The following is a 25,514-nucleotide window of genomic DNA, read 5'->3' as shown; positions in this document are numbered from 1 at the left end:
CTCCTTTTTTTCCTTTTTCTTTTATTTCGATCTTCAAACATGACTATATATGTTTCTTGCACAATGCAGATAGCGGGTTTTTAGGATGCCGTGATTGGTCGTATAGTAGCACATGGCAGGGTTCATGCTTATGGAGTCCAAACTGCAACAACGCATGCACAAAAGAAGGTGCGACTACTGGAGCTTGCGTACTTTTCAAATGTGTTTGCTATGATGGTAAAGGTTGTCCGCAGGGCCGCCTCTCTTCACACTAGCTACACCTACATGCACTAGAAATACTCCAAAACTGCATTCAACTTTCAATGTATATGTACGTACTTGGCACGTATTTCATTCAACTAACTACGTACCCATAGCTCCATATGTTTGTAATGATCGATGTAGTTTCTATACTATGTATATTACTTACGAAGGTTTTGTACGTAATGTTTGTTTACTCATATGTATAGTAAGCTGAGTGATGTAATACGATGACTTTTACACATAATGATGTTGTTTATCTGTAGAAACTGTGTAAGACTGTAATTGTCCGTACATCATATTTTCCTCTGCTTGTGGTGCAAAAATAGGGGGAGGAGGATTCTCTCCCCTCCTAATCTCTTTCCCTTTCCCACTCCTCCTACTTGAATGGTTACGGTTAAGCCACGTTAACATCTTATATTGATTTTTTTATATAGACAATAAGACAAAAAGCAAAGTTTGAGAGGAGGGGAAGGAAAATGTTGGAAATAGGAGGGGAGGGAAAATATTGGAAATAGGAGGGGAGAAAATTCTACTCCAAAATAGGATGCACATAGGGAGGGGAAGGGTAAGAGAGCTATAATTGGAAGGTTAATTGACATATACTTAATTGCACTCTTTACTATTTTAATGAAGAATCCATCTGTTGACGAACAAACCTAAGGGGCTTAATTAACCTAATTAAGCTAAAGAACAAACAAATCAATCTCAGTTTACCCACCCCCTTAAACCCACAACATACTAACCTAGAACATCTTCTCTACTTATCCCACACATATAGATGGCTAGGGTAGTGTAGTGTAAGGTAGGGTAGGGCAGTGCTTGGTAGCCGTATAGAGATTTGCTGTAGTTTATTTTATTGCGCAAATTTACTCTAAATCAATTTCTTAGTCACTAGAACTTATGTACCTAATTGATAACTTTTATAATTGTTTATGAAGTTCAATAAAAATATCATTCTATCGCTTCTTGTAAGAAACGGCAGTTTTCTATATACCAAAGAAAAAAGTTCAAATTCAACAATTAAAAAGTAATTGCATGTCGTATATTATGGCATGATCAATTTTCTTAAGATAAGTCATCAGTTCAGATATTTCGAGTTGGACTTTTCTGACGTACCAAGTATCCAGTTTATTGGATGTCCACAAAAGTTGGATGCAACTACAAGTTTTGAAAACTTATTTTGTATTACATTATGAATGGTGAGAATATTTTCCTCCTATTGAAAACTTTAGGGCGTATAAAACAAATTATCAACTTTACCATTTTATAAATGTACTTTTTGTTTACTAAGGTAAAAACTCAAGAAAAAGCTTGGGGAGGGAGACCTTTTGTGAGTCAGACATAGGGAAGGTTTGTAGCTGAAATTGTTTTCAAAATGGCTGAAAGCGTTTTTGATAAAATATTTTTAGTATCTTTAGTAAAAATGCAAGCGAATTTTAGAAGAAACACTTGAAGTGCCTTTCTGCAATACATAATTAGTGCTTCATGTAAGAAGCACATCAAGTGATTTTGAAAGTCAAATTTTTTTTGTAAAAGCTTTCAATAATTTTGAAAGCACTTCTAAATGTGCTCATAATGTCTACGATGGGACTTCTGAGTTATAACACATGGATGCATTTTTCTTCCAACGCCTTCATGCTGTTGAATATGTTGACCCACAAATATAAACAAGTTCAATGAAATCAGTGGGATAGTTTCCAAATCTTTAGCAAAGTCGTTGGTGATCATATATATATATATATATATATATATATATGTGTGTGTGTGTGTGTGTATATATATATATTGCAACACAGATCGTTGATGAACATATATGTATACAGTAAATGTATACAGTAAATCATTAATGAAATCGGTGGGATGGTTTCCAAATCTTTAGCAAAGTCGTTGGTGATCATATATAAATATATATATATATATGTATATATATATTGCAACACAGGTCGTTGGTGAACATATATGTATACAGTAAATCATTTTGTTTTCTGGGTCAATTTGCTGTTATTTATTTTGTTTCCAAATGTATGAGATACCAGTTGGCTGTCGTTTATTTGTGAAATTGCTAGTGAGGCTCTACAGTAACACGGATGAAGATCATGATTAAATACAATAAAAAACAACCAATTGTGGCATAGGTGAATCATGAAAAGAGAAAAGCCTAACCTAACGGGAAAAGAATTGCTGCAATTTTGAATTAGATTGATGTTTAAGGGAGAGCTTAGTTGATTAAGAGTATTTGTTACGCAAAAAGTTCTCTAAGTTCAAATCTCATTATTATAATAAATAAATAAACAAATAACTTTTATTAACTGTGCTCCAAGTATTTTTATTAATAAGCTCACTTGTATCAACTCTACCGTTTTATCCTTTCTAAACAACATACACATATGTTAGGATTGGAAGGAAAAGTCAATATATATTTTATCATTTAATGTGCATGTAAATTAACGCTTGTATAAACACCATTAAATCAATTTTAACAAGCTATATGATAAAATAATAAAAATAAAAAGGTTAATCTCAATTTATTACTCTGAACATTCTTGGTTTTCAAAATAGAATTTTGATTATAATATATATATATATATATATTTAATCCAACGATATTTGTATTCATAACTAAATGAACAAGATGGTACACACATAAGACTTGCTCCAACCTTTGGGCCAAATATGAGTTTTAACCTAAAATTTATTTTTGGGACAAATTTAGGCTAGAATTCTTCTCTGAAATAGTGGGCTAGCCCACCATATATGTGTATTTTTTTTTTAATTTTATAATTATAAAGTCATTGAATCCAATGACAAAGATCTAATATGATCAAATTCAACGATAAAAAAAAAGATCTGACAGTCCAAATTTAAATCTAATGGCTAAAATAATTATGAAAAAAAAAAATTCTTTCATATGTTTCATATTCTTTTATAGTGTTCCACGAGTTTCATGATGTCGATTTAGTGATTTTTCAATATTTATTAAAATCTACATATTTTAAGGACCAATGTAAGAGTTATGTCAATCTCAAAGACCAATGTGGCTAAATTATTATTTTTTTAATTTGATCACCAAATAAAAAGTATAAAAATAAATAAATTTATACCAAATAAAAGGACTTTTATGCCTTTTTCCTTTTGGCCAGTTAATAGAATTATAATCCAAAGACATTTAAAACTTGGAGGGCACACTGTCTCTGCGGCGTCGCCTACATAATACCGTTTACAGAAACCGACCTCGAACCGACAAGCTTAAGCAATCCAAGCAAGAACTCAACCATGGCGGCTACGATGTTGCAGAGGCGCTTAGGCTCACTCCTTCTCCGCAATCAGCAGCCTAACTCCCATCTCTTCAAAGGTTAGGCCCGCCCTCTCAAAAACCCAACAAATCTTGATCATCGATTCTTCGCTTTTCGTAGTCGATTTTGTGTTTATGCTTTTTTTCGTCAGAAAAATATGAAATTTTACTGCTATTGTAAGAAATTTTAAAAATTTATGGTGTATTTTGGTGTGTATGAAGGAAATTGATCATATCACAACTTGGGTTCCTGATGGATTAGGAGACTAAGTTGAAGGGATTAATTCATGAACATCTTCTCTAATTTGTGTTGATGGGTATTTGTTTAGTAGTTTTGAATGCCTGATTAGGAGGATGATTTTATTAGGTAAATACGTATTAGTATCTCTAACATGGAACACTTGGAAAGCTGGTGGAACAATTTTTGAAATAGAGTTCTAAGAACTGTCTAAAGCAAATCCTTTGAAACAAATTAGTCGGACTTAATTGAATATCGGAGCTCAAACTCGTTCGTGGAAGCGTTATACGTCTAATTAATAAAAAACCATTTACAGAAAAGAGATGCGACTGGAATACATGGTGGCTCTCTTTACTTGAGGCTCCAAGAGAATCTGTATCTGTACAGAAACGAAGGCTCTCAAGCTTCGCAAGAATGAAATTCCCACAACACCTACACTGTTTCTGTATGTCTGTAACTTGGAGTCTACTGACTCTTGTGTAGAAAACCCGAACCTTGAACTTGAGGTTCAACTCATACATTCATTGCACTATTGCAGAATGCAAGACATACCTAGCAGTTTATACATTTATAACAGGGTTGTGCGTGTGCAATGGAGACTTGTGATATTTACAAGACTTGAAGTTGTTGTTAGAAATATGATTTCAGTGATTTCAGAATCTAAGTTTAGAAATTGTCGTTGTGGATCTGGAAGTTCTGTTCTCGTAACATTAGAAATACTTTGGATATTGATTTTAACACTAGTTCTTGTTTTTTGACCTCTTAGCTTTACATTCATGCTAACGGTCCATTTCTTTTGTGGAAGATTGCTAATCGAGAAAAGAAAAAGAAATGTGATGGTGGAAAATATATGGGAAACTCAGAAATTTTTCTTCAAGTAAATGGCTATTGTTTACTCTTTTATTGATGGTGTTAGGACAGATCGGCGTTACTTGTTTGTTCGCACTCAAAACACAGAAATGGACACCCATAGTATCTGATAATGCTATCCATCAATTAGACACAGAAAACTATTCTTGTTACTGGATACTAAGTTGAATTTGTTGATCTATTTCCATCAAAGTCCTCCGTTTGTTTCTCCCTTTATGCTGAAGAACTTGTTGGTTCAGCCCGTCATTTATAGGTTCTCCATGGATTTCTTTTAAAGATAAATATTTTCATGCTTAAACTGTATACTATTCCGTTTAACTTTTCTTGTTTTTGTTCATACAAATTGTTGGCGGCAGATCAATTTGTTCCTTCTGCAAGTTCTATACTCAGAAGATATGGATTTGACAAAAGAGATCTTCAGACGCAAACAAATCCAACCAATCTGGTTAATGAGGATCTGGCAAATCTTGAAGATGGCAGTTCGAAACCCAATAATGATGCGAACGCTATAAACAGTTCCGATACCAAATTTTCTGCTTCTTCCGGGCAGAAAATATCCCCAAGGCATGACCTGGCCATGCTTTTTACCTGCACTGTCTGTGAAACAAGATCCATGAAGACGTGCAGTAGAGAATCATACGAGAAAGGTGTGGTGGTAGTTCGCTGTGGCGGGTGTAACAATCTCCACCTGATTGCTGATCATCTCGGGTATTTTGGAAAACCATCCAACGTTGAGCAATTTCTGGCTGCCCGTGGGGAAGAGGTGAAGAAAGGTTCTGCTGATACGTTGAATCTGACTCTCGAAGACATAGCCGGAATGAAACCTCAGGGTTGAACTTGAGCAATTTGAATAGTCTCAGAAGCTTCATGGCAGGTAGATTAGAGTTTTCTTTAAGACAAATATGCTTCTGCGTTAGGCGTTAACCCATATGTAGTATTATTTTAATTTTAGTATAATTTGGTGGTTGTGTATTTGATCAAATACAAGAAAAGCAACCCACATATGTATAATTCGATTTTGATTGGTGCTGTTATATGATATCTGCAAGCCTTTTTCCGTAATTCTGAATTTAAGGAAAAGGCAAAGGGTTGATTTGATCTAAATTAAAACAATGTAAATATTTTTTGAAGGGAATTGTTATTGACAATCCAAAAATCTCATTCTACACTCCAAATTTTCTATATTTGGAAAGAAAAATACACTTATGAGGAGTGAAGAATGAGATTTTTGGAGTAACACTTCCCTTTTTTAATACTATTTACATTATCGGGAAGGGGAATGGGCTAAATTTTACAATGGATCAACCATAATAAGTTGATTTGAATTTGCTATTGGCGAGAATCAAACTTAACACCTCTTATTTATAAGTGAAGAGGAATACCACTAGATCACTTAAATTATTCTGATCCAACATAAGGTTGGAAGTGGATTTAAACCCAATTACGTTAGTCGAGCATGTTGTTTTGATCACTAAGCTAATCCACATTTGTGATATTCACTTGTTCCATTAAAATTTCAAGAATACAAGACAATAGAAAAAAGGTAGCCATTTAGTATTACGGTTTAGTGGTATTCCTCTTCATTTGTAAATGAGAGATTTTAGGTTTGATTCTCGGCAAAAGTGAATTTGAAACAAATTATTGCTAGCCCAAGTTTATCCCCCTCCCCTTTAGTATGGATAATATAGTTGTTAAAATATATATATCGCTTTTGTAATAGAGAAAAACAAAAAAGACAAGTGATTTCGCCTTTTCCATCCTTTTCCTCATCTCTCATCTCTTATGCCCCATCCCCCTCCTAGCATCCACCTCCTCTTCCTCTTCTCTTTCCAGTCTCCTTCCTTCGTTTTTATTCCCAATTTTCCCCTAAGTTTATCTCAATTTCCGTTGAGCCAGGTCTCAACTATTCCCTGAGCTTGTCTCAAATTTGGGCTTCACGCCCCTTATTCGACTGTTTTCGCCTACTTTTACTGCTTTCTGTCTTTTAATTCTTTCCTCCTTCCTCTTTAACAGTGATACTCCATCTCTATCCCAACATGCACTCGGATCGGCAGGCTCCAATCAAAAATTGGATTCTAGATCCACTACCCTCCTTCACTTTCCCTCCCCAACCGGCATGTCGAATCCCCATCGAGGCCAAGTACCCCTTTTCTATCTTTTTTGTCTGAAACTCGGCTCAATGGATTTTTTTTCAGTCCCTACTTTCGAAAATGGGGTTCTTAGCCTCACTATCTATCTATATGATATTTTGTTTGTATATATTTGCAGGTGTTTGTGAAGGGGACTTGCATCTGGTGTTTATTCTCTCGGTCAAAAGTTAGGCTTCCGAGGATATGGCAGCGGCAATGGTCTGTTTATGCTGCTTGAAACTAGGATTTTGTTGTTGTTTGTTATCGTAGCCTACATGCCTAAATTTGTAAGGGCCTCTTGTTGTATATTAGGTTGCTTCTCTCACTTTGCTTGAGCCTTTTACTTTATCTATTGTTGTTTATATTGGGTTCTTTTGAACCTTGTACTAGTTATTATTACGAAAGTTCTATTGATCAAAAAATAAATAAAATAATAAAATAATAATAATAATAATAGACAAGTGGTTATGGTTTACGGGTCAAGTACTCGAGCTCCATCCGGCTACAATCCGAGCTTATATAAATACCAACCGACCAATGGAAATTACTCTGAAACTCCACTCTCCTGCCAGAAGAACCATGGCGAGTAGTACATGTATTCCCTCCACTTTCACACCAATTCTTCACAACTTAACCGCCAGAAACTCCATGACAATGGTGGGTTTGCTATCTTATGCTCCCAAAACCCTCAGACCTCTCTCTCTCCCCAAAAGCTTCGGTTTCAGCTTACTTTCCACCGCCACAAAACCCCCCAGAAAATTCTTCCAATTGCAAGGTAGTTTCTTTCTTGAATCTTCAAATACCAACTGTTATTTGTCATGTGGGTCTATTTTTTTTTATGTGTTTGACTATCTGGTTTGGAAAAAGATCGAAACTTTTCGGTTTTGTTAGTTTGTTGGTTTGAATGTTTGGATTGGTTTTGTTTGAATTGGTGGTTTTGATGGGTTGAATACTGGTGTGGTTCAGAGCGGTATCGAGTTGGTTGATGCTTTGTTGATTATTGTTTTTATGCAACTGGTTTTGCTTGGTGGAGAAGAAAATGGATTGGATTACATATGGTAGGAATTGAAATGGAAATTGGTGTTGAATGGGAAATGGACGAATAAGGAGACACGGGATACATACTTTGGAGGTTTTCGTTTGATTATTCGAATGAGGAAATGGTTCTTTTTGTTGTAATATTTGTTGGAGTAAAAGTAGCTCATTGCAATAACCAATTGGAATGGTTCGAGTTTGGGGATAAGTGTTTCTGTTCAAAGAACTTCAACTTTGGTATGTATGTATGCCGGAGTCTGTTAATATGTTTGGCTCTAAATCGATGGGAACCGTGAAGATCGTGTCTGAGAACTTGATTTTTGAAAACCAATAAGTTGGAATGATCCACTATCCAGTGTATAAGAAATGGGAATGATGCAAAGAAGATGAGTACTCTTGCAAAATATGTATTAGGAAGCAGCCCGTGAATCAGATTTTTCCCCTTTTGTGAATTTTTTTCTCTTTCTTTGAAACCATCCACTTCCTATGTGGGTGAAAATAATTGTGAGTCTAATATATAAAAAAATGAGACTTATTTCTCCCTCCCTCTCGTGTTTAGACAAGCAAACTACATATTTAATTGTTTGTATGGAAAATCAACTCCATACACTGACTGTTATTTCTGTCATGGAATCCTGTTCCCTTGGTAGAATTGTTTGTCCCTGATTAAAGGCATCAGCACTTGTTTTGTTCTGTGATGTTATCATGGGTTTTTCATTTCAAACTTGAGTTTGTCAGAATAAGTCTTTTTCACTTATACTATGCCTTAATTTTTGTCAGTGAGATCAGTGGCCACTCCAGCAGAAGCTGTTGCTGGGTTTGATGACATGGTTGCTGGGACTCAGAGAAAGTATTACATGTTAGGTGGGAAGGGCGGTGTAGGGAAGACAAGTTGTGCTGCTTCACTTGCCGTAAAATTCGCTAACAATGGGCATCCCACTCTTGTGGTTTCCACTGATCCAGCACATTCCTTGAGTGATTCTTTTGCCCAGGTTTAAAACGCTCTTACTTATTAATGTTTTGAAGTAGTTGCATTTCCTGTAAAGCAGAATTTAACTGGTTATAATGTCTATGCGTGTGTGTGCACAAGATTATAATGATACATGTTATCTTGTCGTAGGATTTGGCTGGGGGGACACTTGTACCAGTTGATGGGCCTGAAGCTCCACTTTTTGCTCTTGAGGTATGTGGAGTTAGCTTCCCATAAAAGCTTTTGCTAATTTCTTCACGTACTTCTGTTTGTGCTATTATTTGATGGGGTGATCATTATAATGATAAAGTTGTTGTTTTGTTTCTTAAGATGGTTTTTGTGATCTTATATGTGGTGTATGTAGCTAAACTAATAGCTATGCCACAGATAAACCCGGAGAAGGCAAGGGAAGAATTCCGTAATGTAAGTCAGAAAAATGGTGGAACAGGAGTCAAAGATTTCATGGATGGTATGGGCCTTGGGATGCTTGCGGAACAGGTAAAGCTCTATTTGAGATATTGGTATTGCAACTTTAGATCGTGTTTATCATCTTTTGATCTCATTTGATGTTGTGTAGATGTTCTTGAGCATTAAGGCCTAACTGATAGGTTGTACACATGTGCATGCACACGTATGCTCACATTAGTATTTAACTAATATTTGATTTTCACATAGCAGCTGTAAAAGGAGCATCTATACCAATAGGGATTGGCTTATGCTTTATGATAATCCTTGCTTCTTTTTCATCATGTGTGTTTCTTTTTCTGGTCGAAGTTAGGAGATTTAAAACTGGGAGAATTACTAGACACGCCTCCTCCTGGTTTGGATGAAGCTCTAGCAATTTCCAAAGTATGTATTTTCTGGCTCACCAACAAACACAAAATCTTTTTAGCTCTTTTATTAATGTTTAATCCTCTTTCCAGGTGATGCAATTTCTTGAATCCCCAGAATATAGCATGTTTACCCGCATAGTTTTTGATACTGCACCCACGGTGAGAGAATATAATTGCTGTTTTTATCTTCAATGACTTTTTAAATAAAAAATAGCTCACTATAGATGTGATATTGTTAACAGGGTCACACATTGCGGCTTTTATCATTGCCAGACTTTTTGGATCAATCAATTGGCAAGATATTGCAGGTAATGATGTCTACTTAGAATGAATAACGATGCATATGCATGTGTGCACGGGCATCTTTCTTGTTCTGGAGTTAAATGCACCATATACTTGATTCTATTTACAAACACTATAATATTGACGGCGTTGCTTGATGATCTTCTTGAGAAGTATTGTTGGTGAGGAAATGTACGTGCATGTCTTTTGTTGTTTTTGACTTTTTAAATGTTTTCTTAGAAGTTTTACTCTGAGTAGAGCCAGGTGTTGATGCTCAGAGTTTCTTGGCGCTTCTCTAAAATCTTTTTTAGCTTAAGTGCTTGCCACTCTTATGGTACCATCAATATCTTGGTGTCCACAAGTTTTCCTTTAGTAGCATTAGTCAATACAATTTAATAGGTCCGTTATTTTATTTTTGCTTTGTTATAATTTATAAGGTTTGGTCCTTCCCTGATAAGTAAGCTACATCTTTTGAACATTTTTAGAAGAAAAATCCTTAGATCACTTGATTTTTACCGTCTTGTATTTCCTTGTAAGCATATGGCTAGTCTGTTAGCATTCTTATATACGTAAAAGTTATGTCTAGACATGTTTGCTACTAATTGGTTATTGTCTTGATTTGCAAATATTTTACATTTTATGTTAATCATTACGTTCTCTGTTATACAGCTTAAACAAAAGATATCTTCAGCCACCTCAGCTATCAAATCTGTTTTTGGGCAAGAGCAACCCCAAATGGGCGCGGTAAACCTGATGTCGTTACTTGCCTTTATACTTTATCTATACAAATACAAGTATACTTATATTTTATCATAAAACTTCAATCCAGGCTGACAAATTAGAGAAACTGAGGGAAAGGATGATTAAAGTGCGTGAACTTTTTCGTGACACTGATTCAACAGAGTTTGTCATAGTAACAATACCTACAGTAAGATCTTTGTCATATGACGTACTTCTCTTTCTGCTGTAATTTGGTCCTTCTCGAGTATAGGTTGATAGAAATCTCTTTACATGATTCATTCTACAATGTAGAATCTAATCTTGTATGAAAGATGGATCTCTGCATAATATTATTCTCGTTTTTCATCCCTAACTAGCATTTTTCGCTTCCCATTGATTGTTTGCAATTTTTTTCTTGTTCTCTAGGTGATGGCCGTTAGTGAGTCATCTAGGTTGCATGCCTCTCTGAAGAAGGAAAGCGTACCTGTGACTCGACTTATTGTTAATCAGATTCTTCCCCCATCTGCCTCAGATTGCAAATTTTGTTCAATTAAAAGAAAGGTATGTAAATGAGACTCCTTTTACTTGTTTGGGTAGCAAATATATCAACTCTCGTTTTAGCAAACGCGTCAAGACGCATGCTTATTGACCAAGTAAAATGGTGAAGTTTTGTCCAAACCATGCAAAAAATAGTGTTTTAGGAAAATGCACTTTCATCTCATGTGCGTGCGTGCGTACAAATTTTACGTTAGATTTTAATGCAGATCCACGATTTTGTTCAATTTATTCTGTTTCTTTCGAATAACCTCAGGATTCTAATTAATTTTTCTTCCGAGTAACCTCAGGATCAGATGCGTGCTCTTGATATGATCCAGAAGGATACAGAGCTCTCTGGCTTGACAGTTATCCAGGCTCCACTAGTTGATGTGGAGATCAGAGGCGTTCCTGCCCTTAGATTTCTAGGAGACATAATTTGGAATTGAACATCTTTTTTGCACAGAATAGATGATGATAAAAGAAATAACCTTTTTTGTTTATCCATTCATTCGATTCAATAGCATTCGGTATCTCCGAAATTTGGTTGATTCGTTTGAATGTTTCGTTTAGTGGCATTCCACTCCGCTGGGCCAAAAAAAATTAAAAATTTCTTTTGACACAGTATTGCATCATTTTGTAATAGTTTCAAGCTTTTTCCCTCTCCTTAATAGTTCTGGGGATTCGAGCATTATATGTAGGTTTGGCGGTAGATTATTTTGATTCAGATCTCATATAATTATTAGCAATTTGGAAGTTGCCCAACTATTTATAAGCTTACGAAAAATTTATTTTTTTTCCGAGGGTTTAATTCTCTTAAGATACAATCATTTTATGATTTTATGTCCTCTCCTTTTTAATGTAAAGCCATTTTTTTTTTTTTTTCTGAATTATAAACAGGAACAGAATTCGAACGTAAAACCCATGGACGTTAAATAAAAATTCAAGACTGGAAAACTATTCAAGGCTAATGATTACTTCAGAAAACAGGGCTGCAAGAGAGCTAATTAAATAATAAAAATATAAACAAAAACCCTGCCAAGTTGATTAGGAATCTTTCTTCAGGGTATCGGGTGAGGAACTTTCGAATTTTAAGGAATTTAGACAACAAAGTGATAAAGAAATTGTTTACGAAAATTTAGATATGAGTGATTAAAAATGCATTTACATGAACGTTGTAAAAGTATGTGTAAAGAATTTGCAAATAACTGGTTTACAAATTTTTTTAGAGCATTTTTAATGAAGAAATTAAATTTAGATTGTCAAATTTTAAATGAGAGCTGACAAGATATTTAAAAGTTTGTTTATAAAGGATGAGTCAATTTTTTTCTTTATTATATATTGTGGATCCCTATTGTTAAAAAAATTGTAAAAAATTGTGTAAATTGGGGCTCTCTGGATCTTTTATATCAAATTCATCAATCGAAACTCTTGAAATTTGATCAAACAGATAAAAATATAGATCTTTTTTAAAAATTATAATAACTTTAACATTTAAATTAAATTTTAAAAATTCGAATTAATGAATTTGATGGAAATGATCCGAAAATAAGCCTTTCCATGTCATCGGTGGATTGTGAGAAGCATTCATTAATCAATTCAAATAGAAGGGATTTGACGTTTGGGCTATGCTGTCAAAACAAACGCCTAGAATGGCGTCAAATGCATATCAGATAAAACTTATGGGTTGGTAAAAATTTGTTGTCTTTTTATTTTAGGGAATTGTTATTGATACTTTAAAATTTTTATTTTACATTCTAAATTTTCTATATTTAAAAAGAAAAATATACTTGTGAGAGGAGTAAAATGAAATTTTTGGAGTGCTAATAACACTTCCTTTATTCTATTGACACTTCTCTTTTGAAGACGAGTTTAGGTTTCTTTGTAATGCTCATGTAGTGCATTTGCAACATTAATTTATAATTCCTTCTATTTAATTCTTTGTGATCTATTTCCTCCTCGTTATGCCTAAATCCCCTAGAATTTGCAAATGTTTCTATACGAAACACTACAAAAAAAATGAGCACTGCACACAAAAAATTATATGTGCCTTTTGAGGCCAAAAAACACCAACATTTGTGCTCATAGACCAATAGCAACAGTGCAGCAACTAAGTTTGTATCTGTGCCCTCTATGGGCGTCACCATTACTTATAGCACACAATATGATGTTTTGTGCCCAAAGCTAAGCACAAATACAACCTTATTGTGTCTTACCTCTAATAAAGGCTACTGAATGTATGGTGTAAGATGGGCACAAATGCTATTTTAAAGGCTTAGATTGCTGTATAAATGTTAAAGCAAGGGCACAACTTTAAAATTGTGCCACTATTATATTTTAATAAATACAATAAAACTCCAGCACAATTAAAAATTTGTGGCATAATTGGATATTTTTATTTAAACATGGAAATCATCAGGTTGCTCATAGAACCTAATTTCCACCTAAATTTAGAAACTTACAAATCATCCATTACAAACTAAACATAAATCAACATTAGCACTAAAGTAGTGAAGTTAATATATTACATAACCCATGTTCTCGGCTAAGACCGATTCATGCAACCTAACAATACAACCCATCCAAATGTTAAACCAAAAAATACATGTTATCCTATGCTGGACATACCCGGGATTCTCTATATACAACAAAATATAACATATCCAAGCTTGTATCCCCAAGTCAAACGTACTAATGGTTAAACTAGCAATATATAAACAAAATACACATCTACAAGGGCTGCTTGATGACAACTAACCAGTATTCTCACTTTGGCAGTCCTCATGCATCATAGCACTAGAAATTGGAGGTCCGCACTGCACATTCTTGTCATTTCCACCTTCGAAACGCGTTGAAATCTGAGCGTGTGAGCTTCCACACCCTTGCTGCTGAGTTGAAGTACTTTGTGGAGCACCCACTCCAAATGAACCAATGTTGATGCCTACATGTGCCAACATGGCTTTCAATTGCTCAGCCATTTGCACCTTTGCTAACCTCAAATTCTCCTCTTGTTCGGCCCTAAGCCTTTGTATGCTTTCTTCTTGCTCTCTTTTCATCTTTTCCGCTTTCTCATTTGCCTCATGCATCATACGAGTCATTTTTTCTTCCGCAGCAGCAGTGGCTTGTTTCTGAGCTTCATAAGCTTCTCGAAGATACTTCACTTCCCTAGAAATACCTCGATGTTCAGTAACAATTCCTGGTACATCTGCCCAACCAACTCCAAGGCCAAAGCCTCGCACTTGATTTCGCTTCTCCGGGCCCAGCACTTTTGCATAAATCTTATTACGAACCTCTGTTGTTACCTCATCACCACACTCACGAACCTCCACTTCCAGATTTTCAAACGCCAACTGTTTGAAAAAGCCTTAATCATTCGTAAATGCATAAAATTTCATTAAAGGTTGCTGGAAATAAATTTGGTCAAGTGAAAATGTACAAATTACCATCATTCTAGCAGATTCATCATCAACTGGGAGTTGCTTAGGTCCTCTTGTGTGTGTCATTTTGAAAAAAAGTCACACGATCAGGTTCATTTCCATCATGTTCTTCAGCCTAAGACACAAAAAAAATCCCAAAAACAACCACAATCATTAAACAATCACAGTTACAATGACTAAAACTATAGTGCACTATATATAAACACAAACATCAATAAGGGTAATAAACCGTTGTTCCTGAAAAATTGGAAGAAAGAAAATACTTTAGTTTATGTCAAATGTATACTCATTTGAACTAAAATTAAATGTGAGATATAGTTTTTGAGACATTTGGATGTTTGTATTGATCTCGTACATTAAATATGCATGCATATCAATCCAGTTATCATTGATAGGATTGGGACATGATGACTACTTAATGCTTTCGTTTTCTATTTCATTTTGTTCAAGCATTAACCTGAATAACTGCAGTTTTCTTTTTGACAACGTCTTCTTTTTGCTGAACGTCTTCTTTTTGACAAAACTACTCCATTACTCGGACATTATTACTTTTTGGTTAATGCATTATCAATTTGAGGCAGGTGCAAGCACAATTAAGAAATATCCCATTACGATCCCTAAACTAACCTATGATACAAAATGAGGAACAAATCACAAAAACTAAGTCAAGTTTTAACCATGTACTTATAACAGGAATGAAAACAAGACTAAGATTATGAGTTAATCATGAGTTATGTTCACTATCTGTAGCATTATTCCTGTAACTTTATGTTCATCTTTATCAATCATAAGATATAGTGACTATCTTCAGTACTATGTAAAACAAGTATTCATGGCAACATCAAATTATAATATATGGTACAAGAATCCACTCACATAATCATTCCGTATTTGAGCAAAAGTTGTTGTCCCAGTTGTGTGACTCGTCTTTAACATCTTTCGATTCTTGACATTTGTTGCACATCTCCGCTGGATCACAACAAATAAAGAACACCACAAAGGAAAATACTCATGTTATCGAACCTTATATTTCGTTTCAACTACGGTTTAATGAAGTATAGTAACTATAGTGTTGAAAAGTTTTACAAACCTTATTTTCAATTTTATCCCAAAAAGCTACCAAGGTTTGCCATTGTGTCTGGATTACCCTAGAATCATTGCAATGCTTCCTCTGCTCGGAGTTCTCAAAGGGCACATAATACAACTTACGGAGTTTTGCCCTCCATGTCCTGAAACGATCATGCAATTTCGTTTCCACAATAGCCCTGACTTTCTCCTCTTTGCCAGCAGCTCTTGGATTTGTCCAGTCTATAGTGGCCTACATAAACAATAATGAAGTTGTGACACAAGATTGTAAGCATCCAACAAGTCAAATTTTACAAATTAGCATCAATACCTGGACCAATGACCACACTCGATCAAGTTTCGAAGATTCTATTTGGCGCCAATCAGGTGAATCAATTGGGATCATTCCACCATCACGAGCCAACATGGCTATGTAGCGCCCAAATCTGGCCACATTGTCACGAGGAGAAATAGCTTGACCAAATCTGTTAAAATTCAGTTTTTCGCACCTCCCTCTGCCCCACCGTATTTTGTTAACTCCCCTATTCCTCTTTCGAGTTGTGGGTGACAAAGAAGTAGAGCCACTTGATTGCGTATGTCGACTACATGTCTCATGGGGTTGGTTGGTTGCAAATGATTCATTTTCGGTGACTACACCAAATTGGAAGTGTGGTTGAGTTCCCATAGATGCCAAAAATGCATCATCATCAAGCATCATATTAGCCATCTACATTGCAAATTGCAAAAGAAGTGTAATCAACAAGAACTATTCATTTACACCAACAAGAACTATTTTTTTACACCAATGAACATATAGGTAACATCAACAAGTTCTATAACGATTCAAATTATCTACATTTTATCATCATGCATAAATTATCCTTAAATAAAAGTGACAAAATCTTTTCATTAAGACATACAATTATTGATAGAAGAAAAAAGATGAACACACTATATGATGCCACCATGTACTGTAACGATCATGTGACTTTTGAGTTGAGTGATCTTTGTCGAGGTGATCATCAAAGAAAGACCAAAGATTGACAGCTGGATCACAATGTGTAGTGTGTTAGAAGAGTTATAGTTTATATTGTGCATTCATTCAATGAACCACAACATCAAATACGAAAAGAGGCATGAATATGAGTACCGTGGAATCTGAACACTTAATAGTCACATAGAGCAGATCCAGTTTTATTGTAGTGGTGTAAAGCAATCATGCTTATGCACCATGGTGAAGCTTTGACCCCATCGATTTCTCTATCCCTTAGTAAATAGTTATTTAACATGCCGACGTTATGGATGGTAAAAAAAAAAAAAAAACAAAAAAAAAAAAAACAGGGTCACGTAGTAATAGGAGTATGATCGATCCAGGGATGATGGATGTACTCGCACACTCTATTCTATATGTTCCCTATGAGGGATACTTATCTGAAAGACAACTAGGATGGTACTGGTAGGGAAATCCCTCATAATTTCAATGAGACCTGCAATCCCAAAAATCTGCACCCATCCTAGATTCTTAATCCCAAACCCACTGTCCTCTGAAACCCACTGTCCTCAAACCATAAACCATATTCGACAAAATAAACAGCCTACTTGACCTTAAATCCTAAAGAATAGAAACCCATTGAAAAATTGAAATTCAGAAACCTTACCTGTATCTTGGGCCTCTTGTGTGTCGGTGTGTGTCACCAGAGGACAGAGGAGCGCCTTTGAACTGGACAAAGGAGTAGCCTTGAGGTGGATAGACTCCACGGAGGAGTGGGTTCGAAGTGGGGAGGAGCTGGAATGAGCGTCTTATAATTTTGGGAGAGTAAAGGTGAGACGGAATGAGAAATGGTGGACTGGAAGCTTTCCAGTTTCTAACCCTTTAATATAGCTACTAATTTTTTTAATTAATATTTTAAGAGTGAGTGGGCACAATTTTGGGATGAGGTGGGTTTAAATTAGATTGTGGCAAACCAAGTTTTTGAATTTGGTGGTGGGAACATAATATAATAGAGGGAGAAGTCCAATTTTAAAAAATAGAGGGAGAATCCAATTTGGAGAAGGAGAAACTTAATATAAGTTCAATTTTATAAGTCATTATTAGTTATAGTCCAACTTAATTTGTTTTATTTTTCGGGTGAGGTCCAGTGATTAATTATCCGCATAAGCTTATTTGTATTAGATTGCCAAATTTACCCTTAAATCGATTAATTAAGTAATTGCTGTTTATTTTTTCATTTGTGATTAATGTTAATCTTATCCTGAATTATAGGATTAGAGATTTAAATCTCCGTTTTTCTTCTCGTTACCCAAACCGTTCATTTCTCTTTTCTTGTTTCAGTTCTGTTATCTTGTTTCTCCCTGTCAATATCTTTATCTTGATGTGTTATTTTGCATTACTCAATCTTGTATTTTGGGTTCTTCCTCTTTTTTATTTTTTATTTTTTGGGTTTCTTTGTCCTTTCCATTGTTATTTTTTTTATTTTTGAAGTTGTATCGAATATTAATTGTGTTTATCTACCTATAAAGCATTACTGATGAATTACTGATGAATGCACGCCTGATGAATGCACGCCTGCCAATCAAAAGCATTACTGATGAATGCACGCCTGATGAATGCACGCCTGCCAATCAAGTATTCATTGGAAGGCAGCAACATCTAAAGCATTACTGATGAATGCGCGCCTGCCAATCAAGTATTCATTGGTTGTCCTATTCAGATGCACCCATTCTTTGTTCATCTTTACCTACAAGCATGTATGAAATTATAAGACATTTGATTACACAATAAGATTAGTGAATTGAGACAATGAAACAAAAACTTTCATAAAGATCCAACTTAATATCCCAAATATCACAAACCAACTAAAAGCAGATGTGGTCTACATTAAAGTGCCTTATTCATTAACGGCTACTTTGAATAGAATTTTGTTTCATTTGAATGAACTCCATTTGAAGTTTGCTATGATAAGCGTAAAATTATTCTACCTATTTTACCTCGACAACGACGTTTTCTTGTGATATGTTTGATTTAAATGAAAGGAATTGCATGTTCTTTGTGTTTTGTTTTCTTTGTGTTTTGTGGCTAGATTAATGAGATGGAAAAAATCGTATTAAAATTCTATAATTGCTAGTCAAGTGAATTTGGAGAATGTTTTGATTGTCATTGATCTCTTGCTCTAATTATTAAATCATTTGTTTGGTGGCATATTGAGAGTTGTTACATGTGCAACTGGATTATGTAGTGCATTTCTATCATTTGAATTTTATGCAACATGATAAAAGAGAGAGGAATTGCATTCATAAGAGCTTTGCCCTTATCCTCCCATTAGTCATGTGACTATTTATAAGAAAATGAGAAGGACAACCCTATTCTTTCCAGTGCAGCTAATACAAATATTAGTCATGCCTTTGTCTCCCAAAAACCAGGAAAGAAGCCATTGACATACCGTAGTGAGTAAAATGAAGAGGCCCAAGACCGAGAATAAGTTGGTGCTAAGCTTTCATCGGTTACAGCAAAGGAAGAGAAAGAGGAACAGCTGGAGTGCTTGGAATTAATTGATCATGCTATTGAAATCCTACAAACATATGATGCCAAAGACTTATACTTGTTCTTTTATTCATAATATATATATCAGACTACAAAGTATTCATTGCACCAAACAAATTGATTTAGAGTATACATAAATTACAAAAGAAATCTAGTAGGAAACGCAACTAAAAACTCCATGTTTCTCTGTTACAATCTCAGATTTCCTAATTACACAGTTCTGTAAAAAAAAAGAGCACATATTGGTGACTAATTTACTTTTCTCATGCTGGCTCCATTATAGTTGATACAACATTGGAACGATGATAAGCTGACATTCATGACTTACACTTATGCATTACACCCCTCTTAACATGCAAGTCTGTTAGCTTCAAAACAATTTCTATTGTGAACTTCCAATCAATAAGCAGCCTAAGGGAAGGGTCACAGGCCTAAACCTTGTCCCTGATGTTACCTCAAGACCATAAATAAAATTTCACCAAACAAATTGAGTACCAGCCAAATCGTAGAAACAAAACGGTTCAATCTTTCTCCCATATTTTTCGATTACTTCTTGTTTTATTCCTATTATATATCAGACCCCACAGAAAATTCCACCAAACAATTAAGTACCAGCAAATCGTCGAAACAATTAAGAACACAAAAAACAATTGAGTACCAGAAAACGATTCAATTTGTCTCGCATGGTTTTCGATTATCCAAGCGAGCCACCAAATAAGAACACAAAAAAAAACATATATAAAAATCAAATACCTGAAGAAAGCCACACCAGCTGGGCAAATTGGAGGAAAACGAGGACTTGAGTACGATTTAGGCACCGGCCGTTCAGAAATAACCTGAAGAACACCCACACCAGATGTGCGATTTGGAGGAAAACGAGGAGTTCAGTGCGATTCCGGCACCGGCCGTTCAGAAATTACCTGAAGAAAGGCACACCAGATGTGCGATTTGGAGGAAAACGAGGATTTGGATAAAGATATTTTTGTGTTTATAGTTATGATTCATTTGGCCAGGTGTGCGATTTGGTGAAGCAGAAGTATGAAGCCTTATGTTGGGGAAGTATGAAAGCAAGTTTTTTTTTTTTTTTTCCCTTTTTTATTTTGGTTTCTCGTTTGTTTTTTCTTTTAGTTTACTGGTAATGGGCGTTGGGGAAGTATGAAAGCAAGCATTTTTTTTTCCTTTTTTATTTTCTTTTTTCATTTCTTCTATCTTTTAGTTTACTGGTAATGTCTCATAACCTTTGCGTTACCACGCTGTGAATTCACTGAATTCTGCGGTATGAAGCGGACGAGAAACATAATTATAACCTAAAAAAATATATACTAGGAGTAAATCTACAAGGGCTAATTAGAAAGAAAACATTATTATATTGGAATACGACATAAGTTGATAAAAGGACCGAAGTGGAGTCCAGCATAGCATAACTTATTGGTTCCTTCCCTTTGGCCTGAATGGCCTCTTTCCCACAAGGTGGGAGTTTATATTCATTTAAATCCATAGTTTAGTGAAACGACTTCAAATGTTTGTAACTATGCCGTTATAATCCGGATTCGCAAATGGTTTTCATCTGTGCGTTCGTGGTCTCGAGATCTATTTGAAAACATCAATTGTGAACTTGAAAGGTCAACGAATTTTAAAGATTGATTACGAAAATTCAAATCCGATAGTTATTCGATTTAATTCCAAAAATGAATGGAATTAAAATTAACTAATGAAAATAATGTAAACGTGAAATACGAATTTAAATAACGAGATATGTAATTAATAGTGAAATTCCGAGGATGGGATTTCACAAAGCCATTATTAGTTATAGTCCAATTTTGTTTTAATTGTGAAGCTCTATCGAAGGTTAATTGTGTTTAGCATGATAAAAGGCTTGCGTTGTTCTTTTATTAATTTTTTCTTTTTTTCTTTTCGTTTTTCTTTTGTTTTTTCTTTTTTGTATAAACCGGGAAACATAATTATAAACCAAAAAATATATAATGTTGGGAGTATCTATATCATGGGCCAATTAGAAAGAAAATATTATTATATTGTAATACTACATAAGTTGATAAAAGGACCCAAGAGGAGTCCATCATAGCATAAGATAGTTATATTTTCATAGTACACCAGTGAAATATAACATAATACAAAATATATTAATTGTCCTCGTCATCGCTGCTTAAAATCTCAACGGTAACATTCTGCATATTTCGTGAGCTCAACTGTGGGAGAGACAGACCTCTAGGACGAATTTGTGCTTGATAAGTGCGTGGTTCTTCAATAATAACGACAGAACTGGTAGACTGTTCAGTTGTTGTTTCAGCAGAAACCAAATTGACAGGATATTGTTCTGTCCTACCTGGGTTTGCCCATGCTGGCAATACGTCCTTGAGGTGCGCGTACGCATCCGTTATTGAAGGGTAATGTGTAGCCAAGGCGACCATCAGCAAAAGTAGTAAGAATGTACTGATTATTAAAAGAACGAGGTATGCGCCCGGCATTAACAGGTTGTCGTGGACGTTGAACTGGAGGATTCGTTGTGGAATTTTCTGTTGTAATGTTGGAAGCAATATACGAATGTGATGCTGGAGATTCAGTTCCAATTCTAACTCCACGACGTCGCCTGTCCGCCATTCTCAATGACGTAGAACTTGCTCAAATTCAAAAGAAACATAAGTGTATGAAGCAACCTTCTTAATTTCCATATACAAATTAGTAAGGGAGTGTGTGGACGTTTTATAGTAGAATAAAGGCACAAATCCATAATTGTGCCAACATATTCTTTTGCTATAGAGTATTTATTATTTATTAATATTTACTGGACACAATTTCTAACATTTGTGTCAGAAAAGAGGAATTTATAATTATTAAAATATATTCTCTATTTGAAGACCCAATGAGAAGTAGAGTGATTTATTATTTATTAATATTTAGTGGACACAATTTCTATCATTAGTGTCATAAAAAGGAATCTACAATTATTAACTCATTTGTCTATCTGAAGACCAACTAACTTTTGCACAAAGACCAACCCTAAGGGCACAATTGTTGGTTATGTGTCACTGCAGGTAGGACTTTAAAACCAAAAACCATATCATCAAGTATAAAAAACAAACCTGCAACAAGATAACAATCCAAAAAGCAATTCAAAAAGATACGAATCTAACAAACATTCATTGCACCTGGAAATGATCCTTTGTAAATCTAAAACATACCACTTAGTACTATGGTGTAGTGGTATTCTTCTTTACTTGTAAGTGAGACATCTGAGGTTCAGCTTTCGGGAAAAACAAATTTGAACAACATTATTGCTAACTTATTTTGAGGCTAAAATATTGCACGGTAATAAACAGCTTCATACCATTATTTACCACAATTTTATAAATTTTAATTATTGGTGTGCTGGTGGAGGTAAAGACAAACGAGAGAGAACATATAGTGCCTTTGACAAATAATTTTTATAGACACAAAATATTTTTTGTGCCCATTTTCAGTAAAAAAGTTGTCATGTGATCCCACTCGACACGATTTCCGTGCCCATTAGTGTTTTGTGTCTGCTTTTTTTAACATTGGGCACAATAGATGGTGCCCTCTATGGAATGGGAATTGTTTAAGCTTTTTGGTGGTCAAACTGACACAAAATTCTCAATTGTGCCCTTTATTTTGTACCCAAAGCTCATTTTTCTTGTAGTGAAAATATATATATTGTCATTTTCCATTTTCCATTTTACTACTTTATGTTAAAAAGAACAATTGAGCCAAAAAAAAAGGGAGAAAAATTTGAGCCACAATTTCTACAGAGGGATTTCACTTGGCAACCAGTGTCTCATCAATTATTCGATTAACATTCTGACTCTCAACTTGTGAAATAGTATTGCCATATGGAGAAAAACTTTCACTTGACCTTGGCATTTAGTTTAATATTGTTGCTGTCATCGGATAATATCAAGAAGGTCATCAATTAACTTGGTCACTTGGTAGATCCTCTTTGCAACATTTGAGTCGATACCATGTTCAAATTGATACGCGCACATACTTGGGGAAGAATGACTTAACCATGATTTCATTTCAGAAAAGATATTATCTGCACCATTGACACAATGTGCATATTAGGAAGCTAATTAAAAGAGAGAATTATTAAACTAAAGTTGGAGGTTATGGACAAGAACATTTAAGATCAGGAAGCGTAGAAAGTAACCAATCAAGACTCCAGCAGCTGAATTAAGCATTTCCTCACAAACCACGATGATCCGGTTGGTCGACTTTCGATCATCTGCACTAACATGCATATGTGACAAGGTCGATGCCACACTTTGCGCAGCTAGCTTCGTCTTCTCCAATTGCTTTTTGAATACGGGCAAAGGAACTTTGATAAAGTGATTGGTGTTTTCAGCAAGTGTGTCAATGGATGGACAAGTAAAATAAAAGATGAAAACGTGAGATAGTTGGACAACGACGATCTCATGAGTGGACTCATTGCTTTAGGGTTTACCAGAATATGTAGAGGATGAGTGAGATAAAGCTACGGTTGCACTATGAAGAAAAAAAAAATATATATATATATATATATATGTGTGTGTGTGTGTGTGTGTGTGTGTGTGTGTGTAATACTATATGCAAATAAAAAGAGGTGGCAATCTTTTATAACCATTTTCTTTCTTATGGACTTATTTCCTGTTGAACATGAAACGTTTAAGAAATGAAACCATAATTCTTTTCCTATTGAACTTGAAACGTTTCCATTGAAATAAAGAAAAACCATAAAAGCAAATCTTAAACGGATATCTTTCCTATTGGTTACAAGCTCTACCAGAAACAAATGGGGTTTGATTACTGCATTAGGTGGGATTCTGTAAGAAAGGTTTTTGTAATTTTGGAAGGATTGTTGTTAATTTGGCATTAAAAGATTACCACAACTTAGGTTTGTAGTGTTTACATTTGCTCTTAATTGGGTTTTTTAGATATAGACCCTTGCAACTCTTATTTCCTGAATAAAAATCCACCTAAATCTAAACATCAAAATAAAATCCAAATTTGAAAAAGACTGCCAAATAGAAAAGTAATTGACCTATTATTACAAAATATTTACAACTTGTGCCACAATATTTCAAATCAAATCAATAAATATTATTACTTACCTTAATTATAATGAACAAATAATTATTGCACATACTATTACCCCTAACATATATATATATATATATATATATATATATATATATATATATACACACACAAAAATACGTTCAAAGGTATATCATACTACTAAAAGTTCAATATACATATAATTTACCTATATGCATATAGTACTACTATACGTTCAAATATATATATGTGCAGTACTAACATATATGTTAAAAAATTATTATATGTAATTAGTTTACCTATTTGTAAATTTATAATTAGCAAATAATATATTTTGTAGGTAAATTAATAATATTTTGTAAGTAAATTTATTTTGCATGAAGTTTTACTTATATTAGTCATTTTTTTATATTTACCTATTTGTAAATTTATAATTAGCAAATAATATATTTTGTAGGTAAATTAATAATATTTTGTAAGTAAATTTATTTTGCATGAAGTTTTACTTATATTAGTCATTTTTTTATATATGTGTGTGAAATAATTTACCTACATTAATATGTAAAATATAATTTTAGTGACTTAATTAAGCATGTCAATATATTAGACATTTTTATTGTTATTATATATTAGGCAATGAATTTATGACAAAAGTTTTATTAGTAAAATTATTAATTCTCCCTTATAATTCTCATGGCATTAATTGTGTACATCAAACATTCAAATAGGGGTATTTTAGGCATTCAGAAAATTTTTAATGTGTTAAGTCAAATATAATTAATAATTTGTTGATGTGGAATCTAGTAAATGGGTTTTATTCGAGTAAAAAACTTATGTCGGGTTTTATATGGAGAAAATTAAGTTTTAGGGGCTAAAATTATATTTTCAGGAATTTTTTTATGGGTGGATCACTAGCTAAAAAAAACCCCTAAAATCAAATGATATTTTTTTTTTTGGTTACATACGTATTGTATGAAAAAATTTAAGTTTAACTTTGGTATTTGTATACTTTAAAATTCGCTTGGCATGAACTCAATAAGCTTCACAATTACAAACTGCAAAAATTACATTAAATCATCTAGTTTCACCTATATTTAGATGCAAACACAAGAAGAAGATAGAAGACTTGATACATGGACTATCTCAATTACAACAAAACAACTAGCACAAAACAAAAAAAATGAAAGTAGAACTAAAGTATCTTTAAAACATTGATTGAAAACAATATAAAACCCACCAAATCAAAGTACAATAA

General features: G+C 34.2%; 2 protein-coding genes across 2 annotated transcripts; both read left to right on the top strand.

The window, feature by feature from the left end:
* The first annotated feature begins 3,395 nt into the window (after nucleotides 1–3,395).
* LOC137735474 (mitochondrial protein import protein ZIM17-like) lies at nucleotides 3,396–5,703 on the top strand. Its single transcript, XM_068474905.1, has 2 exons — nucleotides 3,396–3,595; nucleotides 5,000–5,703. The coding sequence occupies exons 1-2, from the start codon at nucleotides 3,517–3,519 to the stop codon at nucleotides 5,476–5,478; spliced, it is 558 nt and encodes a 185-aa protein (XP_068331006.1). The 5' UTR covers nucleotides 3,396–3,516; the 3' UTR covers nucleotides 5,479–5,703.
* Nucleotides 5,704–7,333: 1,630 nt separating this feature from the next.
* Nucleotides 7,334–11,966, top strand: LOC137734889 (ATPase GET3B-like). Its single transcript, XM_068474205.1, has 11 exons — nucleotides 7,334–7,547; nucleotides 8,588–8,799; nucleotides 8,928–8,990; nucleotides 9,165–9,275; nucleotides 9,552–9,626; nucleotides 9,701–9,769; nucleotides 9,853–9,918; nucleotides 10,562–10,636; nucleotides 10,722–10,820; nucleotides 11,039–11,173; nucleotides 11,458–11,966. The coding sequence occupies exons 1-11, from the start codon at nucleotides 7,352–7,354 to the stop codon at nucleotides 11,593–11,595; spliced, it is 1,239 nt and encodes a 412-aa protein (XP_068330306.1). The 5' UTR covers nucleotides 7,334–7,351; the 3' UTR covers nucleotides 11,596–11,966.
* Nucleotides 11,967–25,514: the final 13,548 nt, after the last annotated feature.

This window comes from Pyrus communis, chromosome 5 (assembly GCF_963583255.1).
Source record: "Pyrus communis chromosome 5, drPyrComm1.1, whole genome shotgun sequence".
Lineage (NCBI taxonomy): Eukaryota > Viridiplantae > Streptophyta > Magnoliopsida > Rosales > Rosaceae > Pyrus > Pyrus communis.
This window is presented reverse-complemented; position numbering and strand designations above follow the sequence as displayed.